General features: G+C 32.3%; 1 protein-coding gene across 1 annotated transcript in view; it reads right to left on the bottom strand.

Moving 5' to 3' along the window:
* The window catches only part of LOC123666453 (plasma membrane calcium-transporting ATPase 2), a 65273-nt gene extending 42449 nt beyond the window's left edge, over positions 1-22824 (bottom strand). Inside the window, exon 1 of the mRNA XM_045600545.1 lies at positions 22625-22824. Within this exon, the coding sequence (XP_045456501.1) occupies positions 22625-22781 (157 nt within the window). The 5' untranslated portion in view covers positions 22782-22824. The remainder of the gene's footprint in view (positions 1-22624) is intronic.
* Between the last annotated feature and the right edge of the window lie 554 nt (positions 22825-23378).

The raw sequence follows: 23378 nt of genomic DNA, 5'->3' as shown, positions 1-23378 counted from the left end.
GTTGTTTTTCAGTCTCGGCGAATAAATCAATATCCGTGAAATAATAGCACAATAAAATTACTTAATCATTGTAATTATTTAAATTGAATTTAACTGAGGTAGGGCACAGCAGGAATTTCCTTCTCAAAATATGGAGCAGCCCGACTGGAGTAGTACCTCGACCTTACAGAAGATCACAGCAAAATAATACTGTTTTCAAGCAGTATTGTGTTCCTGTTGGTGAGTAAGGTGACCAGAGCTCCTGTGGGGATTGGGGATTGAGTCGGCAACGCGCTTGCGATGCTTCTGGTGTTACAGGTGTCTATAAGCTACGGTAATCTCTTACCATCAGGTGAGCCGTACGCTTGTTTGCCGACATAGTGACGTAAAAAAAAAGAATTATTGTATCGAATTTCACGCGAACCGCGGCCAGTGACAATATTCTATATGTGTAATTTCTCAAGTCTGAAAAATGATAGGGATTAGGTTTTAACTCTGTGATACAAGACGCACATTACGCGAAAGTAAAATTGTTTTATTTAGCTTCTATATTGAAATCAATATAACATATTTGTATTAAACTGGGGCTAGAGCCGTATATTAGTTACGCTAAAAATTAAAATACACATTATAGGTATAACTCAAAAACTACTCGTTAGCATATTTAAGTGCGCAGCATAATAAAATAATCAAATTGTGTATGAGACATGTAAAAAATATAATTAATTAGAAATAGGTAGACGTCCATTGTTATAGTGCCTCTTAGTTTTAAGAACTAAAGGAGGGAAGTGATGAAAATACGTACAACAAATAGAAAAAAAAAATCGATGTAGAAATAAGGAAATAAAAAAACGAATATCGTTAATAAAAACGACATTGGTATTTCGAGTGGTAAATTTGTTCATTCGCAGGTAAATCTCGCGGGAGTGCGGCGTGGATTATACAATTTCCAGTCGCTGCAGTTAATACGGTTAAAACTTTGACCCGCTTATCGGACCGGCTCGCGGTCCGGATAACGCTGATTATGTATAGATAGTGTAAGAGAGATTACGTTTAATGAAAAAGTAAAACTTATTTATGATATTAAAGATTGGCGAATTTTCGGGAAAGTCTGTAATATTATTAAATTACTTTTTTTTCTCGCTTACAAACAAACACTAAATTTAATCATTAAACTATAATTAATTTACGAAGCTACACTTAAACATAGTAGGTTAAACATGGTATTTCATTTTACGGTAATGACGGGATAAAAAATATAGAAACAAAACATTTTACATAAGCTACTGTTAAAAATAAATAAATTACACGACATTTCATTTAAACCAAAATCAGTTAAAGGTTTCCTGTTCCTTCATTCGTGCAAGTGCGGGCAAAACCAAGAACAGTAGCACTCTATTTAATATTTTTTAAGAAGAGGATGTACATATTCGGAACGAAATGGCCTGTAACTTGATAAATGGAAAACCTTAATACTGTATCGAAATGATAATTGAATATACACCCTATTCCAGAGACGATATGCTTTAAATTTAATTGATTTTCCAAGAATACGGAAGCATAGGCGCGGGCACCGAATATATCTTTTACGAGAAATATGGACGTAGAATGAAATACGCTTTTGGAGAAGAAATGTAATTCATAACAGGATGCAATTGAGACTCGGATTCCTGACATGTTCTATAACAAATCGATTTAAGATTAACGCACATTTCTTTATTAAATGTTTTGTATTGTGAACATTTTGAGAAGTAAATATAAACATTTCTGAAGAATACTCTAAAACTCGGTTTTCTATATTCACTAAGCCAGTAGCTTACTTACTAGACGGTTAAAATACGAAAATGTCGTGTTTTCATAATGACGAAAAAGCACGAGTTCTATTTAGTTATTCAAACTATTTTATGGAACTTCCAACTAGTTAGTACTTAGGAGGACTCCAAAAATCATTCGTAAAAAGATATTCTTTATTTTTTTAGCACGCTTAAATACTTATACAGATAAAGTTTATTTCAGACGATGATTCTCTAATAATTTACTTCGTCAGAATACTAATTGGAGAACTAAAACGCGCGACGAATGTATCAAGCGATAGATGAATTCGTTTCAAGGTAGTAATTTAAATCTACCAAAAATGACGTAAGTTACATGACTTATTACAAATTTTTGTTAGACTATAAACTCGAATCAGATCATATCTTGGACGTTCTGTAATATTTATTTGCTGAGCAAAATGCTTTCCTATAACAAGAATGACTATAGAACAATGTTGGGCAAACGAATAACAGGGACATCCTTGATTTTATTGAAGTCCATGTGCAATAATAATATTTCGTTTCACATACAAAATATATTAAGCTTTAAAGTAATTAAGGGCAACATATCAATTATTATCAATCAATTAGAATTAAGCAATTTGATAATCCAGTAATAGTGCTAAAGATAAAGCTATCAGATACGAAATGTCATAGGTATAAAATCGAACTGCTGCGAGGTATGATATCTGCATCGCCCGAGAGCTAAATCCCCTCTATTATGTCCCATAACCTGATACAAATCCTGCGGTAACCGGGTACATGAGACAGACGGGTTAGTAAAATAAATTGCTTTTCGAGAACGCCACGTTCCTTTGATGAAACTAGCGGTCAGAATCAACGGATTGAATTGTTTTAGAATATTCAATGTAAAAGAGTTTGGTGTAACATACAAGAGTCATGCGTTTAAATAGAAGATAAAAAAGTTAGCTATAATGTAAGACATATTTTCATAAAAAATGAAATTCGAATCGTGTTCGATATGAAAACATTCAGTACAAAAAAAAAAAAAAAAACTAGCAGACGATCTAAAATTAAAATCAAATGAATGTCGACTGACGTCACAGACAGTTTATCTTATACATATTTTATAATTATTTCTGATGTCAACATGAAAAGTATATATGTACGTCTGGAACCAATATAACGTCACATTGACGTTTGCAAAACGTCGGACCGCAGAGACGTCACGGGACAAGATGAAAATCGAATTCGAATTGCACGGTAATAACTCTTGAAAGGGCTCTGATGTCATATGGGATAGGATATATTTAAGTGGAACGTGTGTGTCTTATTTATGGCACGCATACACAGTGTTTCGCAGACAAAAAGAAATCCTAGCGTATTGAAATCTTATTCAGAATAAATAGCTTCATTTGTATATTCCAATACTAGTACAGTTTTATTTTTTAAACCTGCTTCTCATCACATGACCAAATTTCAAAGATCTCTATTTAAAAGTACAACTGGGATATTTGGCACGAAATCCGTAGTGAATGATAAATAGCCACAATCATTTTACCGATACGTATACATCATAGGTACGTGCGGTAAGAGGAGCGTGTTGTACAAAACATTAATCGAGGCGGACTAGGATAAGCTTGCCAACTTTATATCAACCAGGGCGTTTGATCCGCCCCGCTTCCTCCTGCCTTTAATCAAAACATTTATATAGCTGTACTTCGTCTAACAGTCAGGGGTCTCGTTAGCTGGCTTCGTTGCACTGGCAACGACGCCTGCCAAAGGGCTCTATAAGCAGCGAACATGTGAGAGCATGGTATACCTCGTACATGTATATGACGAAGGAGTCGAGGTTTGGCAACGCGCAGAGACCTGACTCTTGGGCTTAGCGTTGAAACGTAGATATTAATCGTGTACAAAATAAACTATACCACAAGGAATTATGTCACGAACTAAGACGTACGATTGACGAATATAGTTGATATAGAAATAGAATAGTTTTGACAAAGTGAGATGACACTCCAAGAATAAACAAATCGTATTACACGCTCACGTGAGTAGCATCAATAGATCACTATTATAACAAACTTGCCAAAATTTGTTTCTTGTTGTTATCACCATATATTACTACAAACTAGCACCGGCATATTTAATTTTACTCCTAGTAACTAAAAATGGGTTTTCCAAACCAAAATATTCCGATAAGCGCTTACTAAAATATTTTAAGGACATGTCGACACCAGCAATTTATACTAAGCTAACTTTTAAAAATGAACTTTACAATAGACTTATAAAAGGGAAAAACGTGATACCTTCTATATTAATTAAGAAACTTATTTGAAATTTGGTATCTTTAATAGTTAATTTATTCATTGCAATTTCACAATTTTTTTTTATTACATATAAAAACACATTTTATCAAGTTCGCATTAAAAAACAAACTTATCGAAAAATCGAATTGGCGTAGTATAAATTGTTGGTGTCGATGTGTGACTACCAATAAACCCGTATACCCGTCATTTCAAGAAAAACGTTTAAAACAATTTTAGTTTGCAAAAGAAATTACACTTCCAATTGAAATTGAAGGTCAGGACTGAACTGATTTCAGTTAACAAGTTTCTGAAGATAACGAGATTATTATCGCGAAAATGAATGAAACGACATCAAGGTGATCTAATAAAATCAAAATTTATCGGCTTGCTGATTAAAAATATCGAATCTCGAATATTTTTAAATTCAATTTAAGCGATCAATGAATCCTAATAAGACATTGTTAAGGCATATTTATAAATTACACTTATAAAACTGCTTTATAATTAAGAAGATTAAAGTAGTAAAAAAAAGCATCTGACAATTTTTCCAATAAATCCAATATTAATTAATAAAGCCTTTTTGCTCATTTTCATCACACGGTTAAACTAAATAGTTGTATTTGGGGATGCCTAATACGAAACGATATATCGATATAAAACGATATTATAGCCATACGATTCGCTACGACATATGGTATTCCGAATAAATATATCGATATTAATTTATATCGTATCGACGTATCACATCATACTATGACAATATTTTGTTAATAACCATTTTTATGTGGATCACATAACTGAAATGCACTGATCCGTATTATTAAAATGTAATGATAATACTAGACATTGTTATTATGTTTGTAACGTAACTAAACATAAAATAAAGAACTCCTATCACACGTCAACTTTTATTTAAAATTTTTCGAAATGTTTAATATATATATTATTTAATATTTATTTAAATAATTGGAGATCTTTATAAGTACCGAAAACTTTGTTTAAATTTAAAGTTAGAATTTAAAGCTAGAAAGTTCGAGTAATACCGATTTGCGTTTTTTATGGCAACACCACGAAGGAAAGTGTTAAGTGAGCAATGTATTCGTAAAAACAAAATATAATACTAGGAATTTTTTATTTGCTGGTACTTCCGATAAACTAGGAATGTGAGATAATAATATATGTATGTATGTAAAGAACAATGGCGAAAAAGTTGTTGATAGAATTCCTAAGCGTCTATAAATGTCTTAATGTCAAGTGTAAATAAAATAATTTCTTACGTTTTTTCAATATATTTTTAAGATCTGTGTAAGTCTAGAAAAAATATCATTTTTAATGAACAGAACATTTGATTATTGTAAAAATGATTTGACATGTCATTGGAATATGAGGTACCTAGCGATAGTTCCGTTGAATGTTGCCACATGGTAATAAATCTTCTCTCAGTAACATAAATGAACTTTTTGCCTATATATAAATAATACACTTAACACGTAAAATATTGCATCAAGTTACACGATTTATATTGTATAAACCCGAAACATTGTTTTATTACAAAAATAACACGTTATTTATTTATTTGCTGAGCCCAATTATTTCATAAATACAATAATAATTCGAGAATGGCAATGGTAAAATAGTATGATAGCCATGACAACACTTGAAAATCATAACTGTCATAATTGAGCGAAGGACTAGAATCCAGCTTTTAATAAAATATATATAAAAATAATGTACCCGGTCGAGCAGGAATAGTAGAGTACTGTTGTAGTTGTTTAGTTGGAGGAAGGACTGTTGGATGTTGCGCGCATACAATGACTTTGGTATGGTACCTTGGTTGGGCGAGACATCAATAAAATATCACAGCACCGGTAGGGTTTCTGGGTGACATTGTTATTAGGGACGATGTAGAATATACGTAATAAAAAAATAATGTTGTTTTATTTTATAAACAGGCCTTTCTTCTATTAGAAAAAATGAGCAGATACTCTGACTGACTGTAGAGGACCACTGTCTTTATGCCACGCATCTGTATATAAGTGGTTTCTAGAGTTTGCTTTTTAACCTAGAGGCCGCACTTTCATTTTTTGCAGGGAATAACCATTTTGTGTGCCATTGTAAACTGTTTCTTATTTGGTTAAGACCTTGCAGGCTGCTCATCTGATTATCTGATAAAAAGATGATCCCATGCTGCAAAGGGCACGATAAGTAGATGGTCCTGGTAACTATCTATGGTGATTATCATTAAAGAAAAATCTAATCAGAAGCGTGGTCTAGAAATTCTAAGAACAGGGTTTATTAGATCTGTTGACATACAGCGCTCATGATTTAAGAAGATGAACATCTTTGTTGATCGTCGATTTTATATCACCTACAGCTAACGTTGATGTACCTATGTAGGAAATACCTAAGGGCAGGTAACAAAGAAAATCCCTGAATATGAAATATTTTAGTCCTAAGGTTCAAAACAAGCGTCTAAGAAAAATATTTTTCTTTATTTTATTTTTATTTTATACTTTATTGTACACCACAAATATATTACAAACAAAGCATAAAGATAGTTACAGACAGTGAAGTACAATGGGCGGACTTATGACTAATTAACCATTTATTATTTTGCTGTAAATGCGTCGATAGTCTAAATATATCTACTACAAGGTTTTGTAATCAATCTATCTAAGTTATTAAAAATGTAGTTTCGGACTATATTTAGCATTTATTTGACTAAGTTTTTGATCAGGTACTAACAAGTTGTTGACACATAACCTCTAAATGTTCAACCTGGAATATCTTCAATTCATTACTTCTTTCGGTGGTGCTTCTTTAAGCAAAAGTGATTAGGAATTTAAGTACTATTTTACTACATATTTTTCATTAGTAGACGCTAAAAATTTATGCCAACAAAAATTTGTTAGGGGATCTGCCATTGTCCTTTGTATTTATGTATGTATGTATGTATCTATCTATGTATGTACTTATATGTATATGTGTTTAAGTAAATATATTCACACGTTTATGTCACAATTTGTACACCTACTCCGAGACAATACCATCTCCTCTGCCTCTAGGTTGCCAGGAAGAGATCGCTTTTCAGCGATAAGGCCGCCCTTTGTACCTTATGATAATCTGTTAAAATCAATCCGATATGTATTATTTCTGTTTTGGTGTACAATAAAGTGTATTGTTATGATATGTTATGTTAATCCCAAAGTTTTTAATCAATAATTTATGCTTTGTAACCTAATGCATACATTTTTTATTAGAAAAAGACCACGACCCGTCATTGTATCCGTAAACCCCTGTACATGTATGTAACTTTAGGTGTACCAAACTTATGTACTTAGTCTAACATTCATGATACGAAAAGTGTAATCGGGCAAGGCAAACGGAAGTTGAGAGGGAGATATAAGTTAGTTAAGATAGAAAGAGAGAGAGACAGAGGGTTACGTTTCGTAAGTTTTGGGTACTTCAGTCGTGTGGTCTAAAGCACACGCGTTTTTTTTCTTTTTTTGATAATTAAAAAGTCAAATCTCTTACTTGTCTTTTTTATTAACTTAATGGCTATCTAAATGATCACTATAGTAAAGCGCTAAAAGAGTCGACTAAAAAGTTACAGTTTTATCTTCATTATTTCGTAATGATAAAAATATCGTTAATATATATACGATATATCGATACTAATTACTTTTTGGGCATCCCGTTGTATTCAATTACATGTCGAATCAAAATAACTGTTAACAAGCGGTTGTAAAAGGCAATACAATTTCTGTTATGGAAACAATCACCAAATTGCTTCATGCAGCCCTAAGTAATACAATACGAGAATGTTATTACTGTTTCAATGTAATGTTATAATTAGTTTAACGTAAGGATAGGTCCGCGCTGCCCAAATATTATAACGCAATGTATTTACTGTATTTGGGTTTTGTTTGATTAAGATTTAGATTGGATTATATCGCTGAGAAATTGATGTTGTTATACAGATAGGAAATTTCTTTACATTATTTTTTTATTTGTCTAAAGTTTTCCGGCAGTGACCTCGTGATAGGTTTCGATATCATGAACCGCCTGCTTCGGACGCTCCCGACCTATTTCAGTCCGCGGGCAGCAGAGCTACGTTTTAAAACAATGAACTGAGTGCGCAAGAACAGGAAAGGTATATTTCCAGGTTGTAAGACAGAGCGGGACGGAAGCTTGGGCGGGCGTCACGCAGGGAGATCACATAGTACCCGCTGAGTTCTATTTCTGCTCGTCGCAAAACATGTCTCGGAATTCGTTTCTATGTGTCTGGGAACATTAGAAATCATGTGACTAATAACCTAAAAGTTAAAAAAGACTATGCACTGACGCGTGTCGTTAAACGATAAGAATAGATTTACGAGACTTGTGAAAAAAATTTAAGTTGCTAAACTGCATCTCAGTTAATTTTTAAATATTTATTCTCGAATTACTGTTCATAAAGGACGATTTATTAACTTAAATGACAAATATGACGCACTTTAATTAACGCCATGATATGTTGCCTTGAATGACATCACGTTATTAGGTAAGTTATGTTAAAACAATTGCCGACTGCCAAAATTCGCTTATAAATCAATCCGTTTGTCATCGATAGTTTCTTTGATTATAATCTTATACATCATCAATGTATTAAAATAAAACCTTTGATATTGCGAACGCTTAAAATATCAAAAAATTAAAACGGGTTGAGTGAAGTGAACGTTGAATATGAATCCATCAAATATATGTACTCGGTAATATAGCTTCAAATCTTCCTCCGAGTATAAACAGAGTTAAAAATAACCAATTGTTTCCTTCAGTTTACTGTACCGACCGCATTAACCTGTAACAGCGGTAAATAATATGATGTAGTACCTCAATAACGGGCTTGTGTAACGCATGTTGAGAACATTTTGGTTATTTGTTTTAGACGAACGCCGGTGAGCCCGTCGTCGTCTTTCGTTACTGTAAGATATTATTCACATTCACCGAATATACATCTAGGTAATAATAAATTATCTAAGCTTACTGTGGCACTAATTTACGACCGAATTAAGTGTTAAGGTAAATTAAGATAAGACAAATTTAATTAAATATCACAAGGTCCACAAAATTAAACAAACAAATAATGAAAACGTGATAATTGAAATAAACGACCACGACGAAAGAAATCTGTATCAAAAATGTACGAATTTCGTGGACGAAATACGAGCTGCAAATGATTAAGCGCTGATGTGCAAGATTCTTACGATATATTTTAATCTCGGCGTTAATATGAGATACGAAATACCTGCAAGCGTTCAATCATAAAACGTTTATACCTGGTTTGTTTCTGTTTTGCGTGCTTTAGTTACGTTCTAGGTATACAGTTTACTCGCATGTTTCCGCTTGGTCGCTCGCCTGTCTGACGAATGTGTGCCTAACCGTAACTGGCCGCGCTTTTGGCCTCGCTAATTAGCATTTGTTTCCATTCTTAATTTTTATTATAAAAAAAAAACAGGTCGATAAAATGGGTGTTGTCTAACCCGTTTCCGCACGAACATTTGAGTACCTAATTCTTGGAATGGGAGATATTTATTTATATTAATCGAACATTTTTTATTTTTAGAATTTTATGAGGGACACAAATGAAGAGAAAAATATGCTAATACAATTTAATTGTACGTAATATTCCGAACTGAATGTGTCTTCTGTGTATCGAATGTAACAAATGAAGTTTTTCTGACCAGTTTCAAGTTGTAACATTTTTTCAGTACTACTTACGTTACTAGTAATATTTATAATTTTTTTTAAATATTAAATACTTCTTTCACGAACCATAGAAGCAAAACGTTATAATATTAGTTAGTAGGAAAACGTTTAAGTCGGTTAAGTATTATTATTATTAAAATTTTTGTACAGTTGCGAAATAAAATATTTCTAGAACCAAACTCCTAGAAGAACAATTGTGTATTTTAACACAAAGGTAGCTTGTTCAAAGCAAGACTAAATATTTCACCTAGTCTTTAGCAAACTTGCATGTCTCGAAGGCGGATTAAGCGAGGAATGATTGGCGTTCTCTTTAATACGAAATGAGATATTTGCAGTAGGTTATTGACAAGCTTTTAGAATACAAAATAAACTGAATATTTTAGTTAGTTACATCAGAGTTACTAAAATGTTACTATAGCAAATTAGTAATGTTAAGCAAATTGAAAAACACATAATGTACTTGGTGAAATGGCATGACCATAGTATTCAAAAGGAAAATTATCAACATATGCTTTGATTCGAAATAAGACTGCAAATAGATCTAGATAGAGCAATCTTTGTTATTTCTTTTTAAAAAGTTTAACTATGGAATAACTTTGATTATCTATATAGCATTGAATGTTTCATGAACGGTACAAAAAATCGATTCTACTATTACCAAATTTTATGTTTTTTTTTCTCATTATGATTAAAATTGGCTAAATAAACTTAAACAAAATCTAAGGAAGCTTCTAGGTATGTATAAAATTCATCTAATACTGCCCGAATATAATTTCCAAATGTCTTCGACAAATATGTCAGACCACTCACACGAATGATTCAAGGCATTACTACATTCTTACGCTGCGTTACAAAGTCAAGACTATTTCCTTTTAACGCAAAGCAATGTTACGATGGGAAGACGCTGGATGTAGGGGAAATGGATGTATCCCTGTGGGGTGGGGAGCATTACGGGTGGTGGGAGGTGACGTCACTGGAAATTGATTCGGGAACGAAAAACGTGGCCGACACTAAGCCGGCGCCGTCAGCGAAATCAGACTATTTGTTGGACGAATTCTATCGTATCTTTTAGTTTTCATCTGTCCACATATTTTTACTTATAAGTTTATCTATCGAACTAACTTTATCGATCTTAAAGATATATGAACTTAACTTATAAATCTAGATTTAGCAAAAAAACATTCCAAAATGCTGTGTAACATTCATGAATTCGGTCTAAATAATTACATTGAGGCAACGTTTGATACAGAACAAGTTTGTCGCTTAAAAAAAAACGATACATAATTTAAATAATTAATTACAGTAAAAACTATTTGCTCTACAAATGTAGTAAAACATTAAAAGATAAAATATATCAACAACGTTACAGGGTCATAGTCAGGTATTAAATTCGGTACCGAAAGCGATTTTCGTCATCTTTTAAAAGGCTATGAATTATGCAACATCGTAAGTTTTGAAGTTAATTTTATAAACATTGGAAGTTCATAGGTTCAGGCAGCGTGAAATTAATGTCTAACGATGATGGCTTGATGTTCTTCAAATGTATTAAGCGAAATGTACTTGTATTATTTGCACATAATGCAATTTATCCATTGAAATACATTGAGTCTCTTTACGTGTGAGTAAGCAAACGTAGGTTTGTATTTATATGGTTAACAGCACATAGGTATATTCTTGTAAATTATTATTGCTACATGTGTCCTGTGGTTTTATCCGCATAAGCGTGTATCAAAGGATATGATTTTATTACAATTGTTTATAGAACAATAATTGCTTTCTATCTAGACTGTGTTTTAAGATAAAATATAACTTAGGTTTAAGTTAGAAGCTCATGACCAAAACTGTGAAAACAGAATCCAATTTAAAGAAGCAAATTTTAAGTGTTACTGAAATAAACATACAGACAGACCACAATTCATACAATATTTATTATATGCTCTTATAAAACCTTTACAGTTCGTTTTTCCAATTATCTCTTATGTATGAACATCGACGTTAGAATTTTATCATATTACTTAGACGAGTATTGCTGTCTCGATATTACAAAGGTAATCCTAATAAGTTTAAATGTCTTACGGTTGTGATCATTTATCCTATAATAGCAAAACATCTTAACTTAACACTTTTAAACGGCCTTCAGTCAACGCGTCTTCGACTAAAACCTGTTTTTTGATGAGTCAAAAGCAAACTTATTGACTTTAGTGGTGAGAGAACGCCGCTGCTATTAATACAATTCTCTTATTAATAATTTATTGTATACTAATTTAATTGTACAATAAATTCCTTTGACATTTCCAAGTAAGCTTACGTCACTTTACTAAGTTATTCACGCTTTATTTGTAATCAAGGACGTTGCATTGTATTGCTGATGCATGATTTCAGAATAAGTCTTAGTATGTATATTCTGCAGTGCGAGTAGTGACGTTAAGATTACACACACCCCAAGCACAATTTTATGTACGCCTCGTACTCACTGTCGCGCTGATGATGTCATCCCTCGTAAATACTTCCTCTGCGTGATGTCACTGTTTCGCTTAGCGATATCTTATTACTTATGTTTCGTCTTAGTTACTAACGGCCAGTTTCAATACTCTGTCTAGCTCTAAATTTGCTTGCTAGAGATAGAATTTTTACGTACGTAAACTCCATAAAAATTGTGTCAAAAATCTTTTGTTAGAAGGCAAATCCGGATATAGGTTATTGAAAACGGCCGTTACGTTCTTAGTCTTACTATTTTACTTTAATTCTATTATCGTTAATTTATTTTACTTTATTTTTAATTGCAATGCAAATTTTATTTTTATTATTTTTTATAAGTTAATTTGTTTTTCGTTTCTCAAGCAATTAAATTACTGTCATGGTTGCTTTTGGTGCAGCAAAACAAAAAATTAGTGTTTTTCATACCATTTAGATTCGAGTAGTTTTATGAGACTGTAATCACAATTAATTTAATTATACTCTGCAATATGTTTCATGGAACATTACACTTTTGTGTTAAAAGTCTTTCAACACGAAACGGCTATGAAAATCATTGTTTACCCTCAAATGGAACAATGCTGTATTTCACAAAGGCGTTACTAATGAACGTAAGGCACAACATATAGTGTTGTATGTTGGGCTTTGCCAGAAAATTATATGTTTGTTCAGCTTGCTGTCTTTATAGTGTCTACGTTTCATATTAACGGACTGCAACAAAACAACTGGTAATACTTTCACTACTACCTACTTTTATAATAATTAAATTTAGTTTCAATTCTTAATATACTAGTACTTCAGCTAATTTGACCTTTATTTCTATTTTCAAACAGTCATTATTTCCATTAATTATATTTCTTTTACTATTCAAGATGGTTTAAGTAAACATTTAATTCTGTTTACAGTTAATTGAAATATACTGCCAGAAATTTGTGTAATCTTTAGTCTTTTACGACATTATTTTTAACATAGGGGTTGTTATAATAAATTAGTCCTCCTGTGACTATGGTTGCTGTAAAGTATCCCAAAGGTCAAAAACTTATAAAATCCGAAAAAAGTTGTTTCATTATAATAAATTAATCAAAACAAATATAATTTTAATTTAAAAAATGACAATTCAAATGTATTTTTGTAGTCTACCTGAATAAATAATTTTCGATTTCGATTTCGAGACGCATGTAACCTTCCTTATTAGCTGTTATTACATAATTGCTTATCAAGTTTGGCTTGGAGTAATGTTATATATTTTATAAGTCGCTCTATACGAGTACACATGTTTTATTTAGTAGTACCTTTCTCATCATTTATATACAATCTTTATAAAGTGAAGGTTCAGCTAGTAACAGCCCACTGCTGGGAATTGGCGTCTTTCACCATTTAGGAGAACGGTCGTAGCTTAATTCACCACTTTGCTCCACTGCGGGTTGGCGAATTTATTATAACGATCGCTATCAGGTATTTATGATAAAAACCAGGACCAAAGCTTAACGTGGTCTCCGAGGCACGGTGGGGTGATCCACGAGGGTAGACATCTAAACCGGAAAGAAATATTTGTAAATACAAATATCCATCTCTACATAAAGTATTCAAAGTTTATTCACATCATATTAACGTTATATAAGATTACATATACTTTTTTGCTGATGTCAATAAGGGTCACGTGTAGGGCGTGACGTACGATCATTTATATGACTTGCCAAACGCATGCGGTTAACAGTGTTACCTATTGTACCTTCATTGCTGAAAAGCGTTTTTGCTAAATTTTCGTTTTTATTTTAATAGCGATGATTACGCGCCTACTTATAATTTGAAAGCAATGAATTCATTATTTATATAAAAAATATAAAAATCACTTTTATTACATCATCAATCAAGCGATTTAGATTCGGATTTCATTTTTATTTTGTAGTTAATTTCGTTATACAATTTTTAGTAATTAATTCATTACAGAACTCAGGACTTATTGGTATTAAATAATTCTTCTTTCAAGACTTTGACTCTTATCCCCGCCAACCCGCAGTGGAGCAGCGTGGTGAATTAAGCTCCGTTCCTGCTCCTACATGGGGAAAGAGGCCTATCTCCAGTTGTGGGATGTTACAAGCTGAATGGTAATGACTTTATTATAATATATAATATAAATATCTACACAATATACACACGGTCGTCTGTTCCTAAAGTAAGCAACTTAATGCTTGTGTTATAGGTAACAGCCGACTGGTATAGCTACATATTTTTTTTTTTTTGATAAACTGACTTATAAATAATACATATATAAATAAATACATATCGATGCCTAACAGTCAAAAATGGTTAAGCGACATTTTTTGAGAAACTGAGAATCGAAAAGAACTAGAATCGAATACAACTATATATATAAACTATATGTACTACTGTTCTCAGTTTCTCAAAAAATGTCGCTTAACCCTTTTTGGCTGTTAGGCATCGATATACATATTACATCCAGACTCAAGGTGGGAATCGATCCTACGACCTCCGGAGCAGAAAACAGAGTCACTACAAACTGTGCCAACGAGTTAGTCAAAGTTTGTTAGGATTATGGAAAATCCATGTCTGTAATAATTAACTATTTTCACTTGCTAAGTTTCTGATTTCATAGCTTTAGTACATATTTTATTTTAAATGTACAACATATTTAAAACTGACTATCATATAAATAGAAAGAAAATTATACTCAACCTTCAAACTATCAAACATAGGTACGTCATAGCTTAAACTCGATGACGTCATTACTAAATAGTTATGGATATCGAGGTATAGAATGTAGGTATAAGAATTTGACTTGCTTAGATTATTTTCAACGTCACCGTTTAGCTTGGCCTTGTATTACTAGTCTTGTAGTAGTTAAAAATAGGTTTTATAAATCTAATGGAAAAACGACTTTGATTAATTCATGCGTGACGGTTTTAAATATAAATAAAAATCTAGGTGAGATGTAAATTGTGTATTTAAAACCTGAAATTTAGTAACAATCAATAAATGGAAATTGTAAACTGTGCCGACATTACAGTAAAACAATTAATAATAAAAAACATGGTATGCCGTTTTTCGTAAAAATCCACTGTACATATTAGGTATATGTTATGGCTGTATGTAATTCTAGTGAATTACATACAGCCATTGCCTGCGGTCTCAAAGGGATTAAAACCATCAAATAATCCAAACCACCGCGTTTACATTATGTATACGGATAACACGTACATTAAATTAACTAATAATAATAATAGTTGAAATGAATCATCGTTAATCTAATCGAATCAACTGATTCACGTCCTGAGACACGTCCAACGAATCCTTTATTGTAAAAGCTCAAGTATCAAGTGCTATGGAATGGAAGTAATAAAGACGGGAATAGCGCTGCGTCTAGGGTTATCAACTATTTTCGAAAAAAACAGTTATAAATTCTAAGCCATATAAAAATTTTGCCAGAATATCGATAACCTGCATTTTAATAGACGGGTTAAAATCTAGATCATCTGTTAGTAAGTTATGAAGCTAAGTTATGAGCAGCCCGGTGGATTAAGCTCCAATTAAACCGGAAGTGATTTTTTTTTAAATTAAAGATCGATCAATTTCTCGGAAGGCGTATTTAGTGCATTATATTTAAGATTCAAATAAACTTATGTAAATATTTTACTTTTTATAGACTACAAAAAATTAATTTATAAAAATACAGTCATATATCACGAGTTAAGTTTAGCAGCCCTGACTGCATCATGCATCGATTACCAGCTAATGCGATTTGACCAGCCTTGCTATCTGGATCTATTCCGGTTAAGACAAGTTGCACTTGCTACGGGATGCATTAGGAAGTCATATTACGTAATTGAATTGTTCTTTTGTATGAATTCACTTAATACGTCACCTAAAAAAAAAAAAAAAACGAACAGCAAAATAAATAGTTTACACTTCTCTTTCCCCTTTGGGGTGACAATCCCGCGTAGAGGGTCTGTGAATACGCACTACAGAAATAAACGCTCAGAAGACGCCGTGACCACTGCACTAACATACCAAATATGTATATAAATATTTTTATATTATAATATTTTATTTCATTCATATAATTATTGTATATAAATATATTTATGATATAAAACAATTTTCTTTAAGTTTTCAAAGGATTATGTCGACATAGTTTAGTTTTTTAAAAACATTTTAATTACTCAGAGTACTTTTTACCTTTGACATTTAAAACTTGATATTAATGAAACAGTTTAAGAAAAACCACGAAGCACTTTATTAGATAAAATGACACGGAATAAATTAATCTGATGACCGCATAAGAACGATATTAAATTTCATTTAGAGCATTACTTATTACAATTATAGCACAAGGTCCGCATAATTTGATACGTGACAGCATTCCGTGACGTAAGTGTGGGATTCAGTTGCATATATATCGGAACAATAGACCGAAATAGCTGTAAAATTAATTAAGGATTCATAATAGCAAAACCGTAACGTATAGTATCGTGTTTCTTTTCTAGTTTTAACTTTCCGTTTTAAATTTAAAATATAACCGTAATGGACGACGTTGTCTAAGATTTGCCGAGTTTTATGTTTTCGTCAATACTAATCAACAGCCTAAATTTACCTGCCGTCTCAGATCGAAACATTTTCTTACGCACAATCATTAAAGCGTAATGGAAGAATTGGCAATGTGCCACACCTTTTAAAAAAAATAACTGGAGTTTTTTCAAAGTGTTTGAATGAGTGTTCGGGCCTGGCGAGATCAGTAACAAGAGACTTTGCGCTAGATAAAGACGTTATACCGTAAACGTCTGAGATCATTTTTCGTTTGCACAGAACGCTTGAACAGTTGACAGTAGCGATCTATCACCGGCGAAGAATAAGCAAACGATCGCCGTGGGAACCGAAGCTTTATGCCCTTAGGGAGAGGGAACTAAACCGCTTGAGTGCGAACCTTTCATTATAATATCGTTTACGAGAAACGTCTCTGTGTTCGTGTGCATCTTTGCTAATTTCCACTTTAAAGTACTGTTGATAATGACATCATTGAAAACACTTGTGCAAATTTACTGCTTTTGTATTATCTGAAGGATGTATGAAAAAATATGTTTACTGCAAATATATAAAAATCCTTTAACACTTACAATTATAACAAAATGTAAGTACAATCGATAAATTAGTACGATAACAGTTTAAAAATAAACTATTATGTATTGTATTTAAATGTACATTACAGTAACAAGTAATATATGTAATTATGTTATATTTTGTCTTGTCAAATCGATGAACGAGCACTCAAATTTCCTTTTAATTGAGTATCGCCGTTGATGGGCGGATGATCATCACAGTCAGAGCTTATTATAGATTAATGTTTATTGCTACAATCGCTGTAAATGTTGATATCAATTGTTATTACGATTTACAAAAGCGCCGATAAAGCAATAATATTTATGTTTGTAAGTCGAATCGCGTGACTGGTTAAAATTATTCAGGATAACTCATGATTAAATTTTTACGATATTAACGCGTTTGTTGTATAATTTAATATACCTAAGTGAACGTTTTTCTTAGAAGCGAATCGATATTTCGTTTCACGCCATTTCATAGCAAAGTCGCCCGTAATACTGTAATAGGTATTATCACGTAGCGAAACGTTCACTAGCGACCCGCTCCGGCTTCGTATGGTTGCAAAAACTATCAGTGTTCCTCTACTATATTATGCACGTATTATACATATAAACCTTCCTCTGTAATCACTCTATTGACTAAAGAAAACCGCATTAAAATCTGTTGCGTAGTTTTAAAGATTTAAGCATACAGATAGCGGGAAGCGACTTTGTTTCATACTATGTAAGTCGTAATGATACGAAATTTTGGCGAAGAAACTTCATAACGTAACAACTCCGAAAATCTCAATTGAGCTATGCAAAGAATAGAGTAATGTATTTCCAATCACTTAACATTATATAAGAGTAATGATCGCGACTTGATCTAATTATACTAACAATGTAGAATGAAAATGGTAATCAGATTAATGTGTATGAATTCAGTCAGTGTTTCGCCTTGTATAATGAAAATAGAACGTGAAATACGAAGCCACCCTTTCACTCATCCCTTAGCGTCGAACTTGACCTAGATAATCGATGCATGTTTGATCGAAGCTTATTAAGAAAGGAGGTTACTGTATGTCTATGTACTTACATAAGCGTGTTAACGCGGGAAACAGAAATATATATTTTATAGGGCATCAATAAAAGTTAAAATGATAAATATGAACCAGTAGATATTACGAGCACATATTACTCTACATTACAATACACATAAAGAAAAAGTGAAGAAAATTATGATGCAGCTATTTCATTGTAAATGATAGAAAAACTTGTTAATTAACAAGAGTTCTTACTCCTCATGTGTTAATGCAACGATAGCGTGAAATGTTTGTTTACATCTGACAGTTCAAATTATACGAGTATATCATTGGTTGGTTTCTTGTTATGACATTTGTGAAAAAAAAAAAAAAAAACTAATAACAATAATTGAAACGGGAGCGTTAAAACGTACCACGAACACGATTTTAGCACTATCGCTAAATTTTATAATTCAGAATATAAATACTAACAAATTGAAATAACTATGAGCGTTTATTAATAAATTTTGATGTTAATTGAAATGTATTCAAACATTTCGCTTTTATAACAACAACAAAATTATTTGAAAAGATCGACGTATAAGTTGAGAAACATTAGGGTAAATTCTTTGAAATCTTCAAAGCAATCGAATGATTGTTAACAGGCGAATTTATTTTTTAGAAGATCGAAAAGATGAAAATCGTTGTTATTTACATAACCCAGTTTGGTGAAGTCAACGTTCTGTACATGGTATCAGGGGCTTTTAAAAGACCTTCCGTATCGATCTGGGTTCGACGAACCGGGCTTAGCGCTTTATTCGGCAACGGCGGAGAATTACTAGCGCCGACACGAAAATTAAATTGATCAGCAACAACAGCTATTAATTACTAATGAACAGCTCTTTTATTGCTTAAAATACTCGAGAAAGAAAATTCACGTATATGTAGAGTGATATTTTATATATTATAATCTATACTAATATTATATAGAGGAAAGATGATTGTTTGTATGTATTGAATAGGCTCCGAAACTACTGAACCGATTTGAAAAATTCTTTAACTGTTGGGAAGTTCCGCGGGTGACATTAGCTATGTATATTATAATTTCAAAAAAATTTGGGGTAAAAATATTTTGAAATTTTTCTTCAATACCATAATGCTAGTAGTAGTATGTATGTATGTATGAATTTAGATGTATCTGTGTATGTTTATATATGTTTATGTATGTGTGGTGTATGCATTTTATATGTTTTATTATTATTATTATTTCTCTATTCCTGCACTACTTTGCCCCGCGTTTCACATTATAACTCACTGCCATGGGTTGACTGGAAGAGATCTCTTTTAGAGATAAGTTCGCCCTTGCCAACTTCCTTTATTATTATGACTATTGTAAAATTTACTTAGTGCAATAAAGAATATATATATATAATGCTAGTTGACTAAATAAAAGTTTTCATCTAAATTTGATACCTATGCAATGTTACTATTTAAAAAAAAAAATTCCAAAATTATATACACAGATAAAAATAAAATTTGACGTTAATTTTTATATGATAAAATAATGTCTACATCCAAAAACATTATAAACTTTTAAAAATATATTCAGACTTAGGTACTACAATAAATTAGCGACTACATATATCACTTAGTTATTAACCAATATTTATTCCGATTTCCACTACGTTGTAAATGACTTTATGAGGTCATCTGGTATCGGATAATTTAATAATGCCGTAAAACTCCCAATCCTTATCCTAGTTATTTGTTTTGTCTTCAAATAAAGTCGGCGCCTGACTCACTATGTAAGAGTATTTGAGTTGTCGCTAATTGCTTTTTGATGAGCGACGTGTGAGTAACGGGGATAATTACTAAGCCATTAAAACTACATAGAAGATTTACATAAAAATCTCTATTTTAAGAAGAGCATTTAAAGTGTTCGCATAAGACGTTGCATTAGATGAGAAAGAAAGTGTAACTTTGCAGCCTTTTTTTACAGTTTTCAGCTAATTTTTGTAACGTTGTAACTTTTATATGATTATTTTAAAAATTAGATATTTTCTGACGAAATATACGTACTTGATGCCAATTAATACCATTTAACTAATTAATATAACTATGTTTGCTTGCAAACGAAAAAAAAACCGACTTTTATTCTATCGGCAAGTAATACAATGTAGGTTGACGAAAAAATAGTCAAGCAAATACACGTTATCAAAGATTAAAAATATCTCGATCGAATTGAAAAAGGAACTACAAGATATGCCTCAGCTTTTGATTAAAACAAGAATCATTAAAATCGGTACAACCAGTAAAAAGTTATGATGTTATAATACAACGTATTTTGTCGAAAAAATAGTCCAAGTAAATACGCATTATTACATACATAGCTCGAAAAGTACTTATTAGATAGTAATTCAATTCGATAAAAAAAAAAACAACGAAATCGGTCCACCCAGTCAAAAGTTCCAAGGTAATATATATATATAGTCGAATTGAGTACCTTCTCCTTTTTGTGAAAGTCGGTTAAAAATTATAATGTATCAGATTTAATGTTTTATTCGTATGATTTATAATATGAATATACAGCATTTACTGAAACTACTAATAATTAAATCTAACCAACCCGTGCGTGCGGCTTTACCCGCATTGACGTTGGTCAAGAAAATAAGCTATAGTTACGGTAGGTTCCATCAAAATCAATTCTGAACTTCAAGAGATATGCGTGTTCAGAGTAGAAAAAATTTAAAAATCTATAAAAAACCCGTTTATATTTTATTAATTAATTAAGATATTCTATATTTTAGACAACCAACTTATCTCAAGAGTTCACAGCCTAGTAACAGCAGTTCCTATATATAAATGTAAGTAGCAGAAATAAATATATTATAAACTCTGCCCATCGCGATAACGATAGTTATTCTTCGCGGTGTCTCATACTCAACGATAACGTCACTTGAATATCTAAAAGCTACTTTCAACCAAGCATAGGGATTGAGTGCTCTTCCATATCGGACAACGTTGGCAAAAATCGACATATACTTTTCATTTAAGCGATTAAATTGTCGCGAAAAACGCTACCGAGTCAATTATTTAAAAGTACCGAATACGCCAGGTTACGGTTTGTCTCTTAACCGTTTCGGTGTCAGAAAGTTGCCAGTTAATCCACTTTCGAATAAAGGTATGTTGATTAGGACGAATGGTTAAACTTATTGGACATTTCTATTAATTAAGAAATGTATTAGGTTGTACCTACGCTGACGATACAAAAGTACAGTAGGAATTAGTACAGAAGATCACAGCTAAATAATACCGCTCGGGGGTGAGATTGGGAGTAAGGTCAGAAACACGCTTCCAATGCTTCTGATGTTGCAGGCGGCTATAAGTTACTGTAATAGCTTATCATCAGGCGAGCCATACGCTTGTTTGCCGACTTAGTTGTATAAAAAAAATCTTTTCATATTTCAGTCACGTCTTTCACTAATGTCACTTCGCTGACTATTTTGATCCGTTTAGTTAATGTTCACGTTATTTTTTTTTTAATTCCATTATTATTTTTCCATGACCAGCAAAATAAATATTAAGATAATTTTAGTCATGATTTATCGCTCTTATATAAAATGTCGTTTTGTACTTATAAAACAATGCAAATTCGTCGTCATTCGAATATTCCGAGAGATAACGTAATTATTTCGTTGAAATTACAAAATTGCAATTAGCAATAATTTTGTTACGTTTTAATTTATTACACAATTGTACCGCGATAGTTTGTATGAAAGTTTTGAATATATTTTATTATTTCAGTCGCGGGTTCCAACTTTAGAAGCATAAATGAATTACTAATAGGTAACAGTACACCGACTGTTTCTAAAATAGGTTTATTGATTTGTATTCCTCTTGTTGTCTAGCGTTTGAGTAATGCGGTCACGTGGGCTTGAGTCGGATTGATGGAATCATATTTTAACCGTTATTAATACTGGAGTTAATTCTACGGCTACCGATAAGAGTACTTCGAGTGAGAGTATTTCTTTACTTTGTATTAGTAACGAGTAAGCACTAAATACTGTATTTCAAGATTTTTGCAAAGTATATAAAGACATCTTTAATGGATAGTAAAATTTAATTATCTGCCTATAGAATTGTTCTTGTTCGTTGAACTATATTGTTACGTTCATTTCCTCGGCATCAAACTGTCTGAAAGTATACAAAGCTGTACGAACCATCTGTGGGCGATGTGTAGAGCTTCTTGCACAAGTCCTGAGGTCCGCCGAGCGCGTTGATCTTGGCTAGCCCCTCGGCCCCGCGAGTTTCCATCAGCTCGCGCAGTTGCCGAAGGGTGACGCCATATTGCGCCGGCCGCCCCTCTACCGTAGCCATGGTGCCGGGCACGCGGCCGCCGCCCGCACCACGCCCGACCCTCTAGATCTGGAACAACATATAGAAATAATTTAAAGAAAAGTTTTTATAACGAACTCCTTTATTCAAATGTTATATACAATTCTTAGTTATATCTTTACTCGGACAAATATGATTTGATTATTTACTTTCCCTAGAGCACCTGGGATGAGAGGGAGATTAAGGATAGAGTCTGTAAAACGCTTCGATGTTTTTGGTGTTTGCAAGCGTCTATAACCTACGGTAATCGCTTACCATCAGGTGAGTCGTACGCTTGTTGTATAAAAAAATGACTATAAACAGAGAAAAATGATACTTATAATCTAGTCAATAAGTTTAAAAACAGTAAGTTAACAAAAAATGAAAGGCAACTCAAAACTTACTAAACTTCTCTTTAAGGAACTTTTTTAAAATTCCTTATATGTTAATAGTTTCGGAGTTATTATCAAAATACGAATTTATTTTTTTACAACTTAATCTATATAAATAAAAATAAATGTTGCTAAGCGCATAACTCGAGAATGGCTCGACCAATACGGCAAATTTATTTTTTATTGTATGTTCTTTAAAGTCCACGGA

Source organism: Melitaea cinxia, chromosome 26 (genome assembly GCF_905220565.1).
Source record: "Melitaea cinxia chromosome 26, ilMelCinx1.1, whole genome shotgun sequence".
NCBI lineage: Eukaryota > Metazoa > Arthropoda > Insecta > Lepidoptera > Nymphalidae > Melitaea > Melitaea cinxia.
The sequence above is the reverse complement of the archived record's forward strand: the minus strand, read 5'-3'. Positions and strand labels throughout refer to the sequence as shown.